The sequence below is a fragment of the Typopeltis vanoorti genome, chromosome 24 (assembly GCF_054136105.1).
Source record: "Typopeltis vanoorti isolate ZY-2024b chromosome 24, IOZ_Tvanoo_1.0, whole genome shotgun sequence".
In the NCBI taxonomy this organism is placed as follows: domain Eukaryota; kingdom Metazoa; phylum Arthropoda; class Arachnida; order Uropygi; family Thelyphonidae; genus Typopeltis; species Typopeltis vanoorti.
In genome coordinates, this window is record NC_143572.1 from 35,856,832 (window position 1) to 35,874,275 (window position 17,444).

General features: G+C 35.4%; 1 protein-coding gene across 3 annotated transcripts in view; it reads left to right on the top strand.

The window, feature by feature from the left end:
- The window catches only part of LOC150093104 (uncharacterized), a 95,441-nt gene that overhangs the window by 47,964 nt on the left and 30,033 nt on the right, over positions 1-17,444 (top strand). For all 3 annotated transcript variants that reach the window (XM_090413921.1, XM_090413922.1, XM_090413920.1), the window contains exon 4: positions 3,411-3,512. In XM_090413921.1, coding sequence (XP_090270047.1) covers positions 3,411-3,512 — 102 coding nt within the window. The remainder of the gene's footprint in view (positions 1-3,410; positions 3,513-17,444) is intronic.

Here is a 17,444-nt window from a genome sequence, read left to right on the forward strand (position 1 = left end):
TCACTTTTCCAATCTAAGGATTCTCCTTGCTAAGATTCCCTTTTCAGAATCCTCTGTTAATATATTCCAACTGTCAAGTATTCTTAACTTCCTAAAACAAAATTCTCTGGTCTGCATTCTCAAACTTCCATTCCCTCTTCTTGTTTTTCTCTGTTACCCAGATACTGAACACTTTCTCTGTCCACTGTCTATCAGTCTCCTCGGTGAGCATGCACACTTCAACTATACTGCAAGCTAGAAGTCAGTAAGACACGTTGGTGAAAAAAGGATGTCTTTACAATGAGTGATAGATATCATTATACTTGACAATGTGAATTACAATCAAGAACGTGGAAATTATTACAACTATTAGATCTAGTAAGTACAACTCATCTGAAATTCAGGCACAATGCAAGTGGCGATTATATGTGGTTATGAAACCAAAACTAATAAAATATTAACATAGAGAAGCAATTGTAAAACTATTCAAAATTGTAAATTATGATTATTTTTACAGTATAACGTATAGAATTTGAACTATTAATAGTGGATATTAAAACTTGGAAAGTTAGAACTTTGTAGTAATTTTTTTTAATTTCCCAAAATGTCATTTCTGATAAACATATTAATATATATTGTAAGTGCTTGCTTGCTTCCACTTCCACTAGTGCCCTTTATTCTTCAAAAGAAGTAGGCAAGGCCATTTAGCCCTAACCAACTTTTGAAGATTAGTGGACATCTAGTCTCTACCCTTAGCCAATCATAGACACTATAGTGATTTCAATTAGCATCCAGGGATCCAGGGAGGAGAGCACAGCAGACAACTACTGTCATCTCATGGTCCTTAAGACTATATTATATAAATAATTAACATATTTGCTATAGTATTGGTAGTTACATCTGGTAAAAATTAGCCATATCATTAACAAAAGCTCATAAAATTGACTAGTTTTAGGATTGAGCATGTAACTGTGATACTTCACTCAGCCTGGTGATCTAGCACAAAAATTTTCAAGCTGTGTGTGTGCGTGTGTAGTGACAGAAGCTTAGAAATGGAAACTAAAAGACCCTGACAGCTTCTTTATAACATTTGATTTTGGGTATATTTTACAAATTGCCCTGAATATCTTTTAGATTTGTTTTGTTCATCTGCCCATATGCATGTGATTCTTGGGCTCTAGCTGGATGGATTTTATCAAAATTTGGTATTTGGAATCTTTCAGAAATTTGTTGGGCTGTCTTAGACCATTTGCAAGAGCACAAAGGGACAAAAAACATATTGAAATAGGTTTTTGTCCTTTGGACAAAATTAGCTGGATTAAATTTAAGAATTAATGCATTGGAAATGTGGTGTGTTATAGAAAGATGGAAAAGATTAGCTATACAGAGAGACTATCAAATCAAGAAGTTTTAAGACTAGTTGGGATGGAAAGAATACTGCCCAAGAATATTATGCAAAGAAAGACCAGATTTGCAGGACATCTTCTGAGCGGTTCTTCTGGACACCTGACAAGAACTATATTACAAGGGAAAGTTGAGGGGAAGAGAAGACGTGGAAGACCAACTAGAGAGTGGTTCAATGACATCGTGGAATGGACTGGTTTAAGAATGACAGAAGCGACAGACAGAGAGAAATCGAGAAGAGCTGCTCATCTGCTGTAGCCCTCTTGCTAGAGAATGCTACCAGATGACGACGAAATTTAAGAATACAGGTATCCCTTGCTTAACATGGCAAAATTAATTATGACAATCTCTTTATATATGTGGCAAAAGTTTTAATTAATGCGGCTTTAAATTTACCAAAATTCTGTCAAATACAACATCATTGCTGCAACCCATGTACATGGGTGTCATTACAACTTTCAAAGCCTATTTTCTTAAAAAAAAAAAAAAAAAAAGGCAGTAGAAACAACAACAGGAGAAAATTCAATTACGCTCCAAGAATTTTGGAAAAAATTTTAATATTAAATACTCGATTGAAAACATTCATGACTCATGGGAGCAAGTGTCTGATAGCTGCATGAGAGCTGTTTGGAAAAATCTTTTGCAGAATGCGCTAATGACTTAAATGGTTTTTAAAATTCTGTGAACAACGTGGTTGAAGAAATCGTTGCAATTGGTGGAGACCTTGGTGTTTGATGCAGAAGATGTTAAAGAATTATTGGATTCAAATTCAAAAGATTTCAGTGACAAACGATCATCTTGAAATTGAACAACAGTGCACATATGAAGACGAACAAATGGAATGTGAAGATGAGGTTCCCAAGGAGATAACAATCAAAGAACTGGATGGAATATTTCATAGTTTAGAATTGCTTAAGCAGTAAGTAATGGATATGGATCCGGATGTTAATCGAAGAATACTTGTTTGCTGAGGTCTAGAGAGTCATTTTGCTTGTTATCGTAGAATTTATGCTGATAGGAAAAAAACTAAAACCGTTCAAACGACTCTTGATAACTTTTTTTTTTTTATAAAACAAATTGCAGTAACTAATGTAGGTACAAGCATTTATTGAACATTTACTTGGCATTCATTTTTATCTTTCCTAAAAGAGTACCATATATAATTAAAACGAATTATTAATACAGTAATCGATCATGGACGAATTGTAATTTTTACCATTCGTTATTATATTTGATTAACGCGATTTTAATATGCATGGTAACATCGAGGGATTAATTAATCACGTTAATCAAGTGATACCTGTATTTGGGATTTAGGATGCTCATGTGTTTGTTTTGGTTTCATTTGGATCATTATTATCAAAATTATTTGAATTGATATTCATTGACTGGCTGAATGAAATTTATTGAAATGGCATTTAGAATCTCCATAAAATTTGTCATGTTTTATTTAGATCATTTTGATATTTCATAAACTTGCTATAACTTTTGACATTCTTATTGGTTACTATAATATAAATTGGTCAGATGTCATGATAGTTTTTACAAAATAACAGAAATGTTGACTATTAAAAATTCACCTCTGAATGATTTCAAATTTTAATTAGAGCCTAATTTTTATTTTATTTTTTAATGTTGAATCCTACCACTAGAGAGGTTGTGAATTTATAGTATATGAGTACTATCAGTGGTCTAAGAAGTAAATAATATGGAATCTCTGCTAGACCAAATGTGGAAAATTTCAAGGCACTTCAGGTTTCCAGTGTGAGACTACCACCTTTCAACAGGGTGGTGGTCTCATATTGGGCAGCGAGATTCATTTTACCACCTTCATTTCCAGAAATCATCACAGAAATAGGGAAGAGAAAGAATGGGGTGGAGATATACAAATAAGAAGACAGAAAATTTGAGGAGAAAAACAAAGTGATCCTTTAACTTGCTTTTAAAATTCTGTGGTATGACTTCTGTTTTCTTCTCCATTGATATATATATATATTTTTTTTCATTAAATTCTTTTTCCCCCCCAGCATACTTTCTGCTGATCCTGAGATTAAACTGCAGACAACTAAAAAAAGTCTAAAAACTGAAAATAAGCAACAAAATGATAGCAATTTTAGCAAAAGAAAAAGGTGAGTCAAGTGAAAACTAGCAAATTCTGAATTTGTCTAAGCATATGTCTTAAAAATTTTAAATAAAATGTTTTCAATTGCATCTTTGAAAGTGTTTATTTTAATATGTCAGAGCAGGGTCACTGATATGTCATTAAGCATTAACTCAAAACACTTTAAGAGTCAGTATACTCTGTGGAGATTGGATGAACTGTATTATCCTTGTGAAATTTTGATTTATGGCTGCAGCAGCCATTGAACTTAATACATTAACCTCTCTACCAGCCATGGTGGATGAAATAGTGATACCAAATTGCACTTCTTATCCATATTATTAAATAGGTGTTACAGAATCGTATCTGGATTTTGCTGAACATCTATAGACATCCTGGCCGGTTGGGATGTTAATGGAAAATAAGTCACTTTATCATGTCTTTCTCTTTTTGTTTATCTTTCTTTAGAATTTACTACTTCCAGTACTTATGGTGGAATGTAGCATTTTTGTGGGCATTGTGATTTTGGAATGCATCACATGGTTGGAACAAGAGATGATTCAAATCATGTCTGTAATGAACTGAATTTTCAAGCAATTTTAAATCATGCCAAGTTTTTTATTTTTATTTTATGTATTTTTTTATTTATTATTAATTTTTTGTTTTTCCTTCTAAAATATGAAGCTGCACTTTTACGCAGGGCTATAAAAATTTTTTCTTGTCCATAGTATCAAACTAATTTAATAGTTTTATAGGGAATGCTTTAGAAACAAAGAAATGTTATGACAAAACAAAAGTGATACATTCTTTAATTCTTGCTATACCTTACACATAACTGTATAGAAATATCCTTTCCTTTATGTGTCTTTAAAATGTATTCTGCTGACCTTATAGTTTGTTTATATAAGGATTCTCATGTCCTTCCTTGTTGCTAAATACTCCACTTGGGATTTATCTGGAACAAACAGGGAAGGGACATTCATTGATGACCTCAACTTCCCTCATCACTAAAACTTCATTCACATAGTGAATGAGGTTTGATTTCTTTCACAAAATTTTGTTCAAATGACATCAACAATAACTGACAAAAATTCTTCAAATTTCATGTCATTTTTGATACTGATCTACTTCTTGGCCTGGAGTTTATTTATTTAAAATGAATTAACAATCTCCACCTTGTCAAAATAACGGCTACAATTTCAAGAACAAGTGATAGTTGTTTGAATAAAGATAACCAAAAAAAAAAAAAATCAGCTAACGCCTTTTTATTCCCGTATATACGGGAGTAGGCAAGGCCATTTAGCCCTATCTAACTTTTGGAGACTGAGTGGGCAGTTCAATCTCCACTGGTACCCAATCAGAGACAGATGGCCCAAGGCTATCACTAATTAAGCGGTACGCAGTGAAGAGAGATGGCTCAAATGTGCCGCCATCTCGTGGTCTCTAACCCTAACACAATATATTTAATGTCTGAAATAATGTGGGTTCTACGGTCGATTTTCTTGAGTTTACAGGACGAAAAACCCGAGTTTCCGGGAGGAAAAACCTGCTTGCCCGTGCCAGAGATCGACTAACTCGGGAACCGGTCGAAAAAAGGCTTAGAAAAATTTCCTCTAGTCGCCGACTAGACTCGAAACCAAGACTTCCTTCGTGCGGCCTAGCGTGGTGGTGTGCAAACGCCACATCCACTGAGCTACACAGGCTTAAAGATAACCAATATAAGAGAAAAAGGATTCTTATTGCAAGTGATTGTCTTCATTTTGCAGCATCATCTCTTTTTCCATTGCATAATTTTTCCAAATGCATTATCACTGCAAAGTAGTTCTTAATAAATGCAGTCTCACTCTATTCCCACTCTATTAGACATTACTGAATACTCTGTTCCCACTCTATTAGACATTACTGAATACTGATACTTGAACTTAAGAATTTTTGATAAGATTTGTGATCACTTTCAATAAATTTGATGAATGGATACTATGAATGGCTGTTATTTTTCCCAATTCTTTTGCTTTTTTTATTGAAGTCTGGTGAAAGGTATATATAATTTTTTCTCCACCATTTCAATTTCAGCAACAAAAGAAAACCTTTAATAGAAACTAAAACAGCTACATTCAAATTATCTATAATACAGTATGTTGATATAAGATCATGCATGTCAGTTTTCCCACTGTTAACCAATTACTAGTTTTTGTGTTTTCTGTAGCAAGAAAAAACTTGTTCATTTTACTGTCTGATGTACTCAGCAACTGTTGAGTTTTGGAGAAGAATTGTGAAAGTAAATGCCTCTTTCAATTTTTATGTATATATCTCATATACATTCTCATCATTTGAAATATCTGTGAAGGCATGTAGACAAATAAGACTCACTTTTCTACTTTTCTGGAGTCTTTGATTTCTTTCACAAAATTTGGTTCAATGACATCAGCAATAACTGACAAAAATTCTTTAATTTTCATGTCATTTTTGGTATTGTTCTACTTCTTGGCCTGGAGTTTATTTATTTAAAAGTGGCTTTAGCAGGGCTATTAAGTTTTTGAAGTTAGTTAATAGTTTATTGAATTTAGTTATATAATAGGCTGTGTTTTTATTTAATACATAAGATGTTCAATAGGGTTTCTGAGTCTTGGCTATTTTTTACATTCCCAAGGCTTGAGACATTTTTTTTTACCAAGTCCTGGGATTTTTTGGGACTATACAATTTCACTTATGAAAATTATTTTGCATATATTTATTATATTTCAAAAAAAAAAACACATAAACAACTAATCATGCCATACAGGTGGTCAGCATGATCAAGAGACAAATTTTCAAATGAGCTTTCGCATCCAAATTTCTGTATCACCCTCACTTCATCTATCATTAAAGCAGAAAACATATATGTTAGTCAAAATATTGTCGACTTACAAATATAAGAATATCAGCTGAACATTTTTGGGGTTCACGAATTAAACCTATGGGTGATGAATGCAAAAGTTGGATCAGAGAGAACATCTACACACGTGGGTCCATTTCGACTTGGAATTCAGAATCAGATCTGATTCCGAATACACATGAGAAAGTCCGGATGGAAGATACGAAAATCAGTTAGACTATATCTTGGTCAATAAACATTACTTTAATGGAATACAGAACTCAAAGGTGATGCCAAGTGCTTACTGTTGATCTGATCATAGACTTGTCTTAATGAAGATGAATATTCGCCTGAAAACAATAAAAATTAAAAGAAAACAACCCCTAAAATGGGATCTGCAGATGATACAAAATCAAAACCAATAGTAAAATCAAAATTTAATGAAAATGTTTCAGAACTGCTGTTTGCACAGTTGCAAAATGAAAATGAACTCTCTCAGTGGAATAAACTATAAGCAGCTATCATAACATCTGCTAAAAACCACATCAATAAAGATGAAGAAAGAAAGAAAAACTATGGATAACACAAGAAATAATCGACCTTATCGATGAAAGAACATGGAAAAGAGGAGCAAATGAAGAAGAAAGATTAAGATATAAAACATTGGATAAAAGAATCAAACAGTTATGCAGGAGAATGAAAGAAAACTTGATAAATAGGCACTGCACCAAGATAGAAGAATTACAAAATAAGAACAAAACTAGAGAAGCATTCCTGAAAGTGAAAGAACTTAATGGAAAAGCAAAACGTACACAGTCTGATAACATCAAAGACAAGGATGGAAACATAATCATTGATAAGGAAAAGATAAATGGAAGATGGGTGGAGTACTTATCAGATCTCTATGATTATCATGGGAAATTATCATAAGATGATTCATGACACCTTAAGTTAAATGTAGCAACAGATACCACTCTACCAACAAGAAAGGAGATACAACACATAATTATAATTATGAACTGCTGGAAGCTTTGACTGGCTATAATAACAACTATTTAGTGGAATCCATTCAGGACATCTATAAAACAATAGAATTACTTGAAGTTTTTACAACATCTATCTGCATACCAATTCCAAAGAAAAATAATGCACAATATTGCAAGGGTTACAGAACTGTGAGCCTAATATCTCATGTATCTAAAATTATTTTAACCATTGTTAACAAAGAAATTGAAAGAGCCTTAATCGGTGAATTGAGTGACAACAGTAAAGCTTCAGAAGCAAAATGGGAACCATTAATGCTATCCTGGAACTAAAAATACTAATAGGAAGATCACTTGAAAGAAATAGGAACATATACATATGCTTCATAGACTTTCAGAAGACCTTCGACCGGGTAAAACATAATAAAATGTTCAATATATTAAATAAATTAGACATAGAAGATCATTTACTTAAGATTATGAAAATGAGTTACACCAAACAGAAAATGCTGCTGTTTAACTCTGAGACTCTTCTGAAGTGAAAATAAAAAGAGGAGTTAGACAAAGTTATGCTTTAACCAAATTTATTTAATATGTATAGTGAGACAGTAATGAAAAAGATTGAAAAACAAAAAATAGGAATTAGTATAAGGGCTTTTTGAATGAAGAAAATGCAAGGGCTCACAGAGAAGATGGGGAGCCTTATGAGGGGATAGTGCAGAACATTAATAGAGTGGAAGTGAAGGAGGCCATAAAGAGGATGAAGAATGGAAAATTGGTGCCCCCCCCTCCCCCCCGACAGGATCCTAGTGGAGGCATGGAAGGCACTGGGGGAAGAGGGAATTGACCTGCTGTTGGACCTGTTAATAACAGTTTGTCAACAGGAAAATATAATCGAGGAATGGGGGGAAAGTACTCTTGTCCCCATCTACAAGAGTAAAGTGGATACACAACACTGTAAGAATTACAGAGGGATAAAGTTGATGTCCCACACAATGAAAAGTCTAGAGAAAGTTCTTGATGGAAGACAGAGGAAGGAGGTGGAGATTGCAAAGGAGCAATTTGGCTTCGTGCCTGGGTCGATTGATGACAGATGCTATCTTTGGGTTATGGCAGATGATGGAAAAGTTTTGAGAGAAGCAACGGGAGCTACATCTAGTATTTATTGATCTGGAGAAAGCGTATGATAGAGTGCCAAGGCAAGAAGTCTGGAGGTGTCTGAGGGAGAAGAAGGTACCAGAGAAATATGTCAGGCTGGTGCAGGAGATGTACAGAAATGGGAAGACAAGAGTTCACACCTGCTTGGGAGATACAGAAAGTTTTCCAGTGACAGTTGGCTTGCATCAAGCTTCAGTATTAAGTCCATTCCTGTTTAATATTGTGATGGAGGTGGTGACGGAGGAGGTGAGAGAAGACGTGCCTTGGACTATGTTGTATGCAGATGATATCGTGCTGTGTGCAGAATCAAGAGAAGAAGTGGCAGCTAAACTGGAAAGTTTTAGGAAAGTACTGGAAGAGAGAGGTATGAGACTGAGCAGAAGTAAGACAGAGTATATATGTTGCAAAGTGGATGGCAGCCAGGGAAACAGATCTGGAGCTGGAAGGAAATGTCATCAGGAAGGTCAGTGACTTTAGATACTTAGGTTCAACAACGAAAGAGGATGGTGAGGCTGAGAAGGAAGTGAGATGCAGGATACAAGCAGGATGGAGGAACTGGAGAGAGAGAGATATGGCTGGAATGCTATGCGATAAGACGGTGCCAATCAATCTAAAAGGCAAAATCTGCAGGACAGTGAGATCAGCTATGGCGTATGCTATGGAAACTGTGGTCCTGAGGAAAAATAACATCAGCAGGATGAAGGTAGCAGAGATGAGAATGCTTAGGTGAATGTGCTTTGTGACCAGAAAGGATCATCTGAGAAATGACTATGTAAGGGGGAACGGTGAAAGTTACGAACTTACTAGCAAAGATACAGGAGGCAAGGTTGAGATGGTTTGGTCATGTGATGAGGATGAGTATGTGGGATGAAAGGTCATGCAGATAGATGTGCAGGGGAGGAGTAAGTGTGGGTTGCCAAAGAAGAGATGGAGGGAGATGGTGGAGGAGGACTTGAGGATGAAGAACTTGGATGTGGCTACAGCCCAAGACAGGAGGTTGTGGAGGAGACTCACTACAAACAGCGATCCTACTTAAGTGAAACAAGCTACAGAAGAAGTAGTATCAATGGTATAAAATACAACAATCTTAGATATGCTGATGATACCATTCTAATAGAAGAAAACCAAAATAAATTAATCAAATTACTGCAGCTACTAATTGAAGAAGGTAAAGAGTTTGGATTAGATATAAATGCAAAAAAGACCAAACTTATGAAAATCTCAAAAGAAAATAGATCCGAGCCAGAAATATTCATAAGCAATATGAAAATTGAAGATACAACAGAATACAAATATTTAGGCACCTGCTTTACTGCAGATAGAAAGCAAGATAAAGAACTAAAAATAAGAACAGCCATAGCTAAAGATGCCTTCTGGAAAAATAAAGATCTGCTTAGAAGTTTTGTGGGTATTGAGACAAAGAAAAGAACGATAAGAACATTAGTGTGGCCAGTTTTTACATATGGAAGTGTGACCTGGATATTCAAGATGAGAGTAAGACAACAGATAATGGCCTTTGAAATGTGGTGCCATAGGAGAGCTCTGAAGATCTCATGGACAGATTATGCGACAAATACAGATGTCCTACAGAAAATGAGAACAATGATCTTTATTACAGGAAATGATCTAGAGAGAGATGAGCTTGGCAGGACATGAACTGAGCGGTTCAGCAGGACAGAGAATACTAACAGTTTTAGAAGGAAAAATTATGAGAAAAGGATCAAGAGGTAAAAAATGAAGGACATGGTTTGAAGATATAAGATCATGGACAAGATTATGTGGCTATGCAGAAACAAAAAGGAAAGCCACCACCAACAGAGAGAACTGGATGGAAGAACATGGTGCTGCACCCTCTCACTGAGGAAGCTACATGATGATGATGATGAATTAATCCTGAATTAAAAATGTTTGAGCATATGAATGAACAATGCAGAAAACTTTCTTGTTCTTACTAAAATTGATCAGCCTTAATTCTTTTTGAGACACATGAAGGCTCAGCTTCATATTTTCCTCAGTGCTTCCTTTAAAACAAGTTCGACACTTTTCTGTTTTAGATTTATAAATGTAAATTTATGAACTGTTTTGAATCACAGGCTGTTTTTCTCAGAACTCGAGAAAAGAAAATTAGAAATTTCCTGGGAATTTCATCCTGAGAATTCCTGGAAGAGAAACGGTTGAGAAAGATTGTGGAAGAGAAGCTTGGTGAAGAACAATTAGAGGTTGTCAGCATCAGAATTTCACTTTACGACAAATAGCTGAGAAGTCATGGGAATATAACAAAGATCTATATTTGAGTTTTGTAGATCTGGAAAAAGCATATGACAAGGTGCCAAGAGAGCAGCTATTCAAAACACTACACTTGTATGGGGTCAGTGAGCCATTATATCAAGCAGTACTTAAGTCTTTATTTGAGTTGTCAGTCAGCAGTTATATTGAAGGAAGTACAGAAAGTTGGTTTAATGTGAAATCTGGTGTCAGGCAAGGATGTACATTATCCTCAGTACCATCGACAGGGTGTAGCATAGAGGCAGCCTGCCTCACAGCACAGCTTAATAGAGGCGCTTGTTCAGGAATATTGCAGTAGGCGCTGTTGCTGTGCTAACAATTCCTGTTAGCATAGCAAGTGGGGAAAGAAATTTTTCCAAGCTTAAACTGATTAAAAATTATTTGTGTACAGCAATGACCTAAGAAAGACTAGTTGGTCTAGCAACTATATCAATAGAGGCGGACATAGCTTATAATTTAACTTTAGAAGAGCTTATAAATAGTTTTATTGTGCAATATCCCTGTAGTGCAGACATTTAATTAATATTATTATGTAATCATTTTGCATTAATGTTTCTCTTGTAATAAAATCAAAATAGTAATTAGGGATTTTCTTATATTTTTGTCTTATAATCCATCAGGGGCGATATTTAGTTGTTTGTCTCAGGGCGCGATCTAATCTGGCGACAGCCCTGATTATCCCATCTGTTATTCATTATCTATATAGATCACATTATGATGGAAAGTGGTATTAAACCTGATATCAAAATTGGAGATGTTGATGTCAGCTCTTTCTTTATGCAGATGATGTTATACTTCTAAATAAATCCACTTCAAGTCTGCAAGATTCCCTGACTAAATTGAATAACTGTTGCAATAGATATGGTATAAAGGTTAACAAGACAAAGACAATGAAAATAGGCAGAAGCATTGTGAATGCAGTTGATATTTTCAATAACTATAGAACAAGTAAAACATTTCAACTACTTAGGCACAATTTTTAGTGAAGATGGTAAATTAAATATGGAAATAGACAACAGAATCAACAAAGCTGATATGATAGGAAGTCAAATGAATAAATGTATATGGAATAAGAGAGAAATTAGTCAAAACACTTAATTAGCTGTATACAAGACAGTGTTCAAACCAATTTTAACTTACGAATCTGAGAGCTGGGTTAGAAGTAAAACACTTGACCAAAGTGTTGTTGACGAGACTGCAGATAAGTGCTGAGAAAGATTAGGGACATAAACAGATGGCATCAATGGCAATATCATATTAAAAACGGGGATATTCAGAAAGAACTTGACATTGTTAGCATCCAGGAATATGTTAGCAAAGCTAATCTCAGGTGGTATGGTCATTTAAAAGAATAGGAGAGAAAAGATTAACAAAACAAGTGTTCTTTGTCAGGTTGGCAGGAAAAAGACCCAGAGAAAGACCAAGATATAGGTGGGTTATTACGGTAAAATGTGCCTTAGAAGATTGAAATATAAGATCTGACAATGTTGGAATCTTGACAGGGAACAGATTGATTTCGAGGAAAACTGTAGATAGGAAGTTAGTAACGATGTAAATTTTTCATGTAGTACTATCATATCCTGTACACCCCACCCTTGAGGGTACATGTCAGGAATTTGCTGATGATGATGAATTCCTGGGAACAAAACCCTATTGTTCAAGCATTTTAGAATTCATCTTTCTTTGCCAAGCAGCTGGTATGTGTTTCCTGAGTGATTTCTGACCAAGTCTATATCATAGCATTCTTTGTGAAAATTTTATGCCTAATGAAATTTAAATGTCTCTACTTTGAAAGGTCCTTGACTATCTTGTGATAGAGTTACTATCAGCTCCCTCAAGATATATTTTTTTACATATATGGAGGCAGTCTGAAAAGTTCTTGAGACCTAACAATGAAAAAACGAATTTATAATTTTAAAATTATTTTTAATTTTCAACATAATTTCCCTTAAGACTAATACATTTATTCCAGCGATGCTCCAGTGCCATTATCCTGTTCCTGAAGTGGTTCTCAGTAAGATCTGCAAAATACCCCTCTACAGCTGCAATCACCTCTTGATTCGAAGAAAAATGCTGACCAGCGAGGAAGAGTTTTAGTTTTGGGAAGAGATAGAAGTCAGAGCTAGCCAAATCTAAGGAATAGGGTGGATGTTCCAACAATTCATAGTGCAGATTCCTTAATTTTCCCATTGCCAAACACCTTTGTGGGTAGGTGCATTGTCCTGATGAAAAATGATTTTTTCTTCTGCAAACCGGGTCTTTTCTCACGAATTTTTTCATTTACTCTGGTTAAAAGATTGGAATAATATTCCCCAGTTATTGTTTTACCCTTTTCAAGATAATTAGTAAACAAAATGCCTTGAGCATCCCAAAACATGGATGCCATGACCTTTCCTGCTGATGGAACTGAATTTGTCTTCTTTGGCTCTGAACAACCAGCTTCTGTCCACTGCTGTTTAGATTCTGGTGGGTAATGGTGAATCCAAGTCTCATCCATAGTAATAAATTAATTCACAAAATCAGTTTTATTTTTGTTAAAACGCTCCAAGCACTGTTCAGAGATTTTCATGCGAGTGCATTTTTGATCTGCTGTGAGCAAGCGTGGCACCCATCTTGTGCAAAGCATTTTCATATGCAATTCTTCATGCAAAATATATTATTTTTCCTATAGTCTAATTATATTTCTATTTATATAATATTTTATATTATAGGATACATTTCTATATATCCTATAGTCTTAGCAATTTCATGCACTTTACTCCCTGATCATCCAATCCCATATCGTGCACTTGATCAATTATTTCTTGTGTTGTTACACTTTTTGGACGACCCTCACGTGGATCATCTTCAAGGCTGGTGTGGCCACGTTTAAATCGGCAGCTCATTTCTTAATTGTTGAAAACGAAGGAGAAGAGTTCCCATAAACTTTTATGAACTTCGAATGAATTTCTTGTGGCATTAAACCAATTCAATTTTATTCATTAAACTAATTCAATTTTATCCATTTCAAGGGATACAGACAACACCTTTGCTTCAGACAGCTGTATAAAACAAACTACTTGATAGAATGACTTGCAATTTCACATGGATGCTTATGACAGATGTACCAACTTATAAAAAAAAATATTGCCAATAGTGTTTTCATCTATGGTCGAGGCCGAAAACTTTTCAGACCACCCTCCTCGTATTCATCCAACTGTCTTCATAGCACAACCACTTGAATCATCTGTCATGGAAAGCACATCTTATTTAATTGTTTTTACTTGATGACCGAACAGAATGCTTTTTTCTAGTGTTTTTGATACTTTTGGTCCCAATACATTTACTGTTCTACAAAAAAAGTAGTTTGTTTTCTTTTGTTTACTGTTCATAATGAAGAGTGAATTTATATAACTTATCCATTATTAAAACACTTAAGGAATTGAACAACGTAGTTAAGGATATAAATTAAATTAAACTTTAATAAATATTTTCCGATATTTCGGCAATGTCACGTTGCCATCTTCTAAAGGAACTTACAAAAAAAGTTACGTGCACGTAGGCACTACAACACAGAAACTGGGAATGAAGAGATGAAGCTATTGTTCTCCTAACAGTCCTGATGGTGCCCTCTAGCGGGTTAAGTAGGTGTTCTTGGCTGTTGGGCTGAAGGTCTGCTGATGTAGGCCTCCCAAATTTGGGGCAGTCGCATACAACCAAATTTGTTGAGGTTTGGAGAATTTCTTAGGGCTGAGGCTGATTCCATAAAGAGTCTTTCAAATTTGTATTTGCTACGGTGTATCACTGTAGCTTTCTTCCACCGTATTCTGTGGGGTTACCAACAGATTAAAGCCGTTTAACTCTATACCCCCCCACCCCGTATTTACGGACTCCCAAAAATACACAAAAAAATGTGCCATTACGTCCCATAGTGGATGGCATTGATTCCCCCACATAGAAATTAGCTAAACATTTGGCCAAAGAGCTCACACACTATACTGGCAACACACCATCACACATAAAAAACTCAGCCGATTTCAAAGCCAGCATAGAAAACCTTACACTACAACATACTGACATAATGGTCAGCTTTGATGTCTCCTCTTTATTTACAAATGTCCCACTCAAGGAAACTTTAGAGCTAATCCAAGTTAAATTTTCTCCTGATATCTCAGCCTTATTTCAGTTCACAATGAACTCAGGCTATTTCGTTTGGCAAGGAAAATTCTACAAACAAATAGAGGGGACAGCCATGGGTTCACCACTCTCCCACCCTTGGCCAATTTCTTTATGGAGACCTTTGAAGAAAAAGCCTTAGCCTCTGCCCCACAAAAACCAACGATATGGCTTCGCTACATTGATGATGATGTTCGCTATTTGGCCACATGGCTCTGAAACACTTCTCTCCTTCTTAACACACTTAAACAACCAACACCCCAGAATCAAATTCACTCTAGAAAAAGAGGAAAACAACAGCCTCCCTTTCCTAGACACACTAGTCACCCGCCAGCCTAATGGAACCTTGGTTTTCTCAGTTTACAGAAAACCCACCCATACAGGCAGATACATTCACCAACAATCCCCCCCCCCCACACACACAACAATATGGAGTAGTGAAAACACTATACAACAGGGCTAAACTAATCTGTTCAAACGACTTGGCCCTAAACACTGAACTAAATCACATCCTCAACACTTTCTCAGCCAATGGCTACCCTCCCCCCCCAAAAAAAAAATCCAAAAAATACTAGAACCTACAAACCACAGATCCCCCCCCCCCTCCACAACAAGGATTATTCTAAATCCATCACCATTCCCTACATCCGAGGCACCTCGGAAAAGATTACCAAAATCTTAAAAAAACATGACCTGACCTCCTGTTACAAACCTTACAGAAAATTGGTATCCCTTATCCGCTCCATTAAAGGCCAACCACTTCCCCTAGACCTACCTGGTGTTTACCAGGTCCCTTGCAGTTGTAAACCATCTTACTTTGGCCAAACAGGCAGGACAGCGAATATCAGAATTTCGGAACACAAGGACTACATCCGTTTTCACAAATGCAGTCATTCTGGGCTTGCGGACCATGCCCTGGATACACGCCACAGAATACGGTGGAAGAAAGCTACAGTGATACACCGTAGAAATACAAATTTGAAAGACTCTTTATGGAATCAGCCTCAGCCCTAAGAAATTCTCCAAACCTCAACAAATTTGGTTGTATGCGACTGCCCCAAATTTGGGAGGCCTACATCAGCAGACCTTCAGCCCAATGGCCAAGAACACCTACTTAGCCCGCTAGAGGGCACCATCAGGACTGTTAGGAGAACAATAGCTTCATCTCTTCATTCCCAGTTTCTGTGTAGTAGTGCCTACGTGCACGTAACTTTTTTTGTAAGTTCCTTTAGAAGATGGCAATGTGACATTGCCGAAATATCGGAAAATGTTTATTAAAGTTTAATTTAATTTACATCCTTAACTACGTTGTTCAATTCTTTAAGTGTTTTAATAATGCATAACCAACGTATAAGCTTGTCTACAAGAATCTATATAACTTATCCATAAAATAATAGGAAAAAAATATACAATACAATATGGAACTAAACTCACTGTTCGTGATATAAAATCACTTTGACAGTCTGACTTCAACTCCACTTTGTAAGACAGTTGTATTTTTAATTAACAGTATTAATAATAGCTTTTCATTATGTAAAATGTTGACATATATAATCACACTAAGCAAATTAATGTTGTGCATTGTTAAGCTTATACCAATACTACATTATAACTACTCATTGTTTAAGAGTCAAAGAGGATGTAGAAAGAAGAATAAAAAGACTAACTATGTTATTTTGTATTACTGTTTGCAGTAAAAAAGATTTAGCATCAAATATTCAATCTGATTTAGGTCTTGAAAGAAGGATTTCAGCTACTCTGTATGATGAATTACTGGATATCATTCTACATGTTTTCCAACAGTCTTTAACCTGTTCTTATGGAGGATATTCGTACAGACTGATGCAAAAATATGAATTATTATATTGTAAGCCAAAATTTGCTGATAGCAACACTCCTACTAATAAATGGGTTATGAATATTTCTTGGATACCCATTGTCTGATGCTGAGTCTAGTGTGTTGGCTAAAGGCCATGATTTTGCTATGGTACCTAAATCCATTTTGTATCTTGAGTTTTTGCCAAATATCAAACGAAATCTGTCAGGACGCTAATAAACTATGCTTTGAAGTTGCTGCTTTATTCTTTGGAAGCAAATTACCTTCATGGTATTTATCTAATACCGAAATCCATGCTCTGCTTTCATTAAGACAAAAGAACCATATATGTATTTAGAAAGGCAGATAAAGGAAAAGTTGTAGTGATAATGGATAGAGCAGACTATGAGAGGAAAATAGACTGCCTTTTACAGGATACTTCCACCCATCAATAAATTAGTTATAACCCTACAAAAACACAGATTAAACAATTAAATAAGCTCCTTGATGAAGTTGTTAGCTGAGATCAAAATACTTTGTATTGATATATGAGTTATGCACCCATTTTGGAAGGACTCCTCATTATGAGGAGTCCTTCCTATTAAATTTAAAAAAAATTCATGAAGAAGGTTGTCCAGTAAAACCCATTGTGAATTGTATTGAATCTCCCACCTATAGAGTTACTAAATTTCTTTCATGTTTATTAAT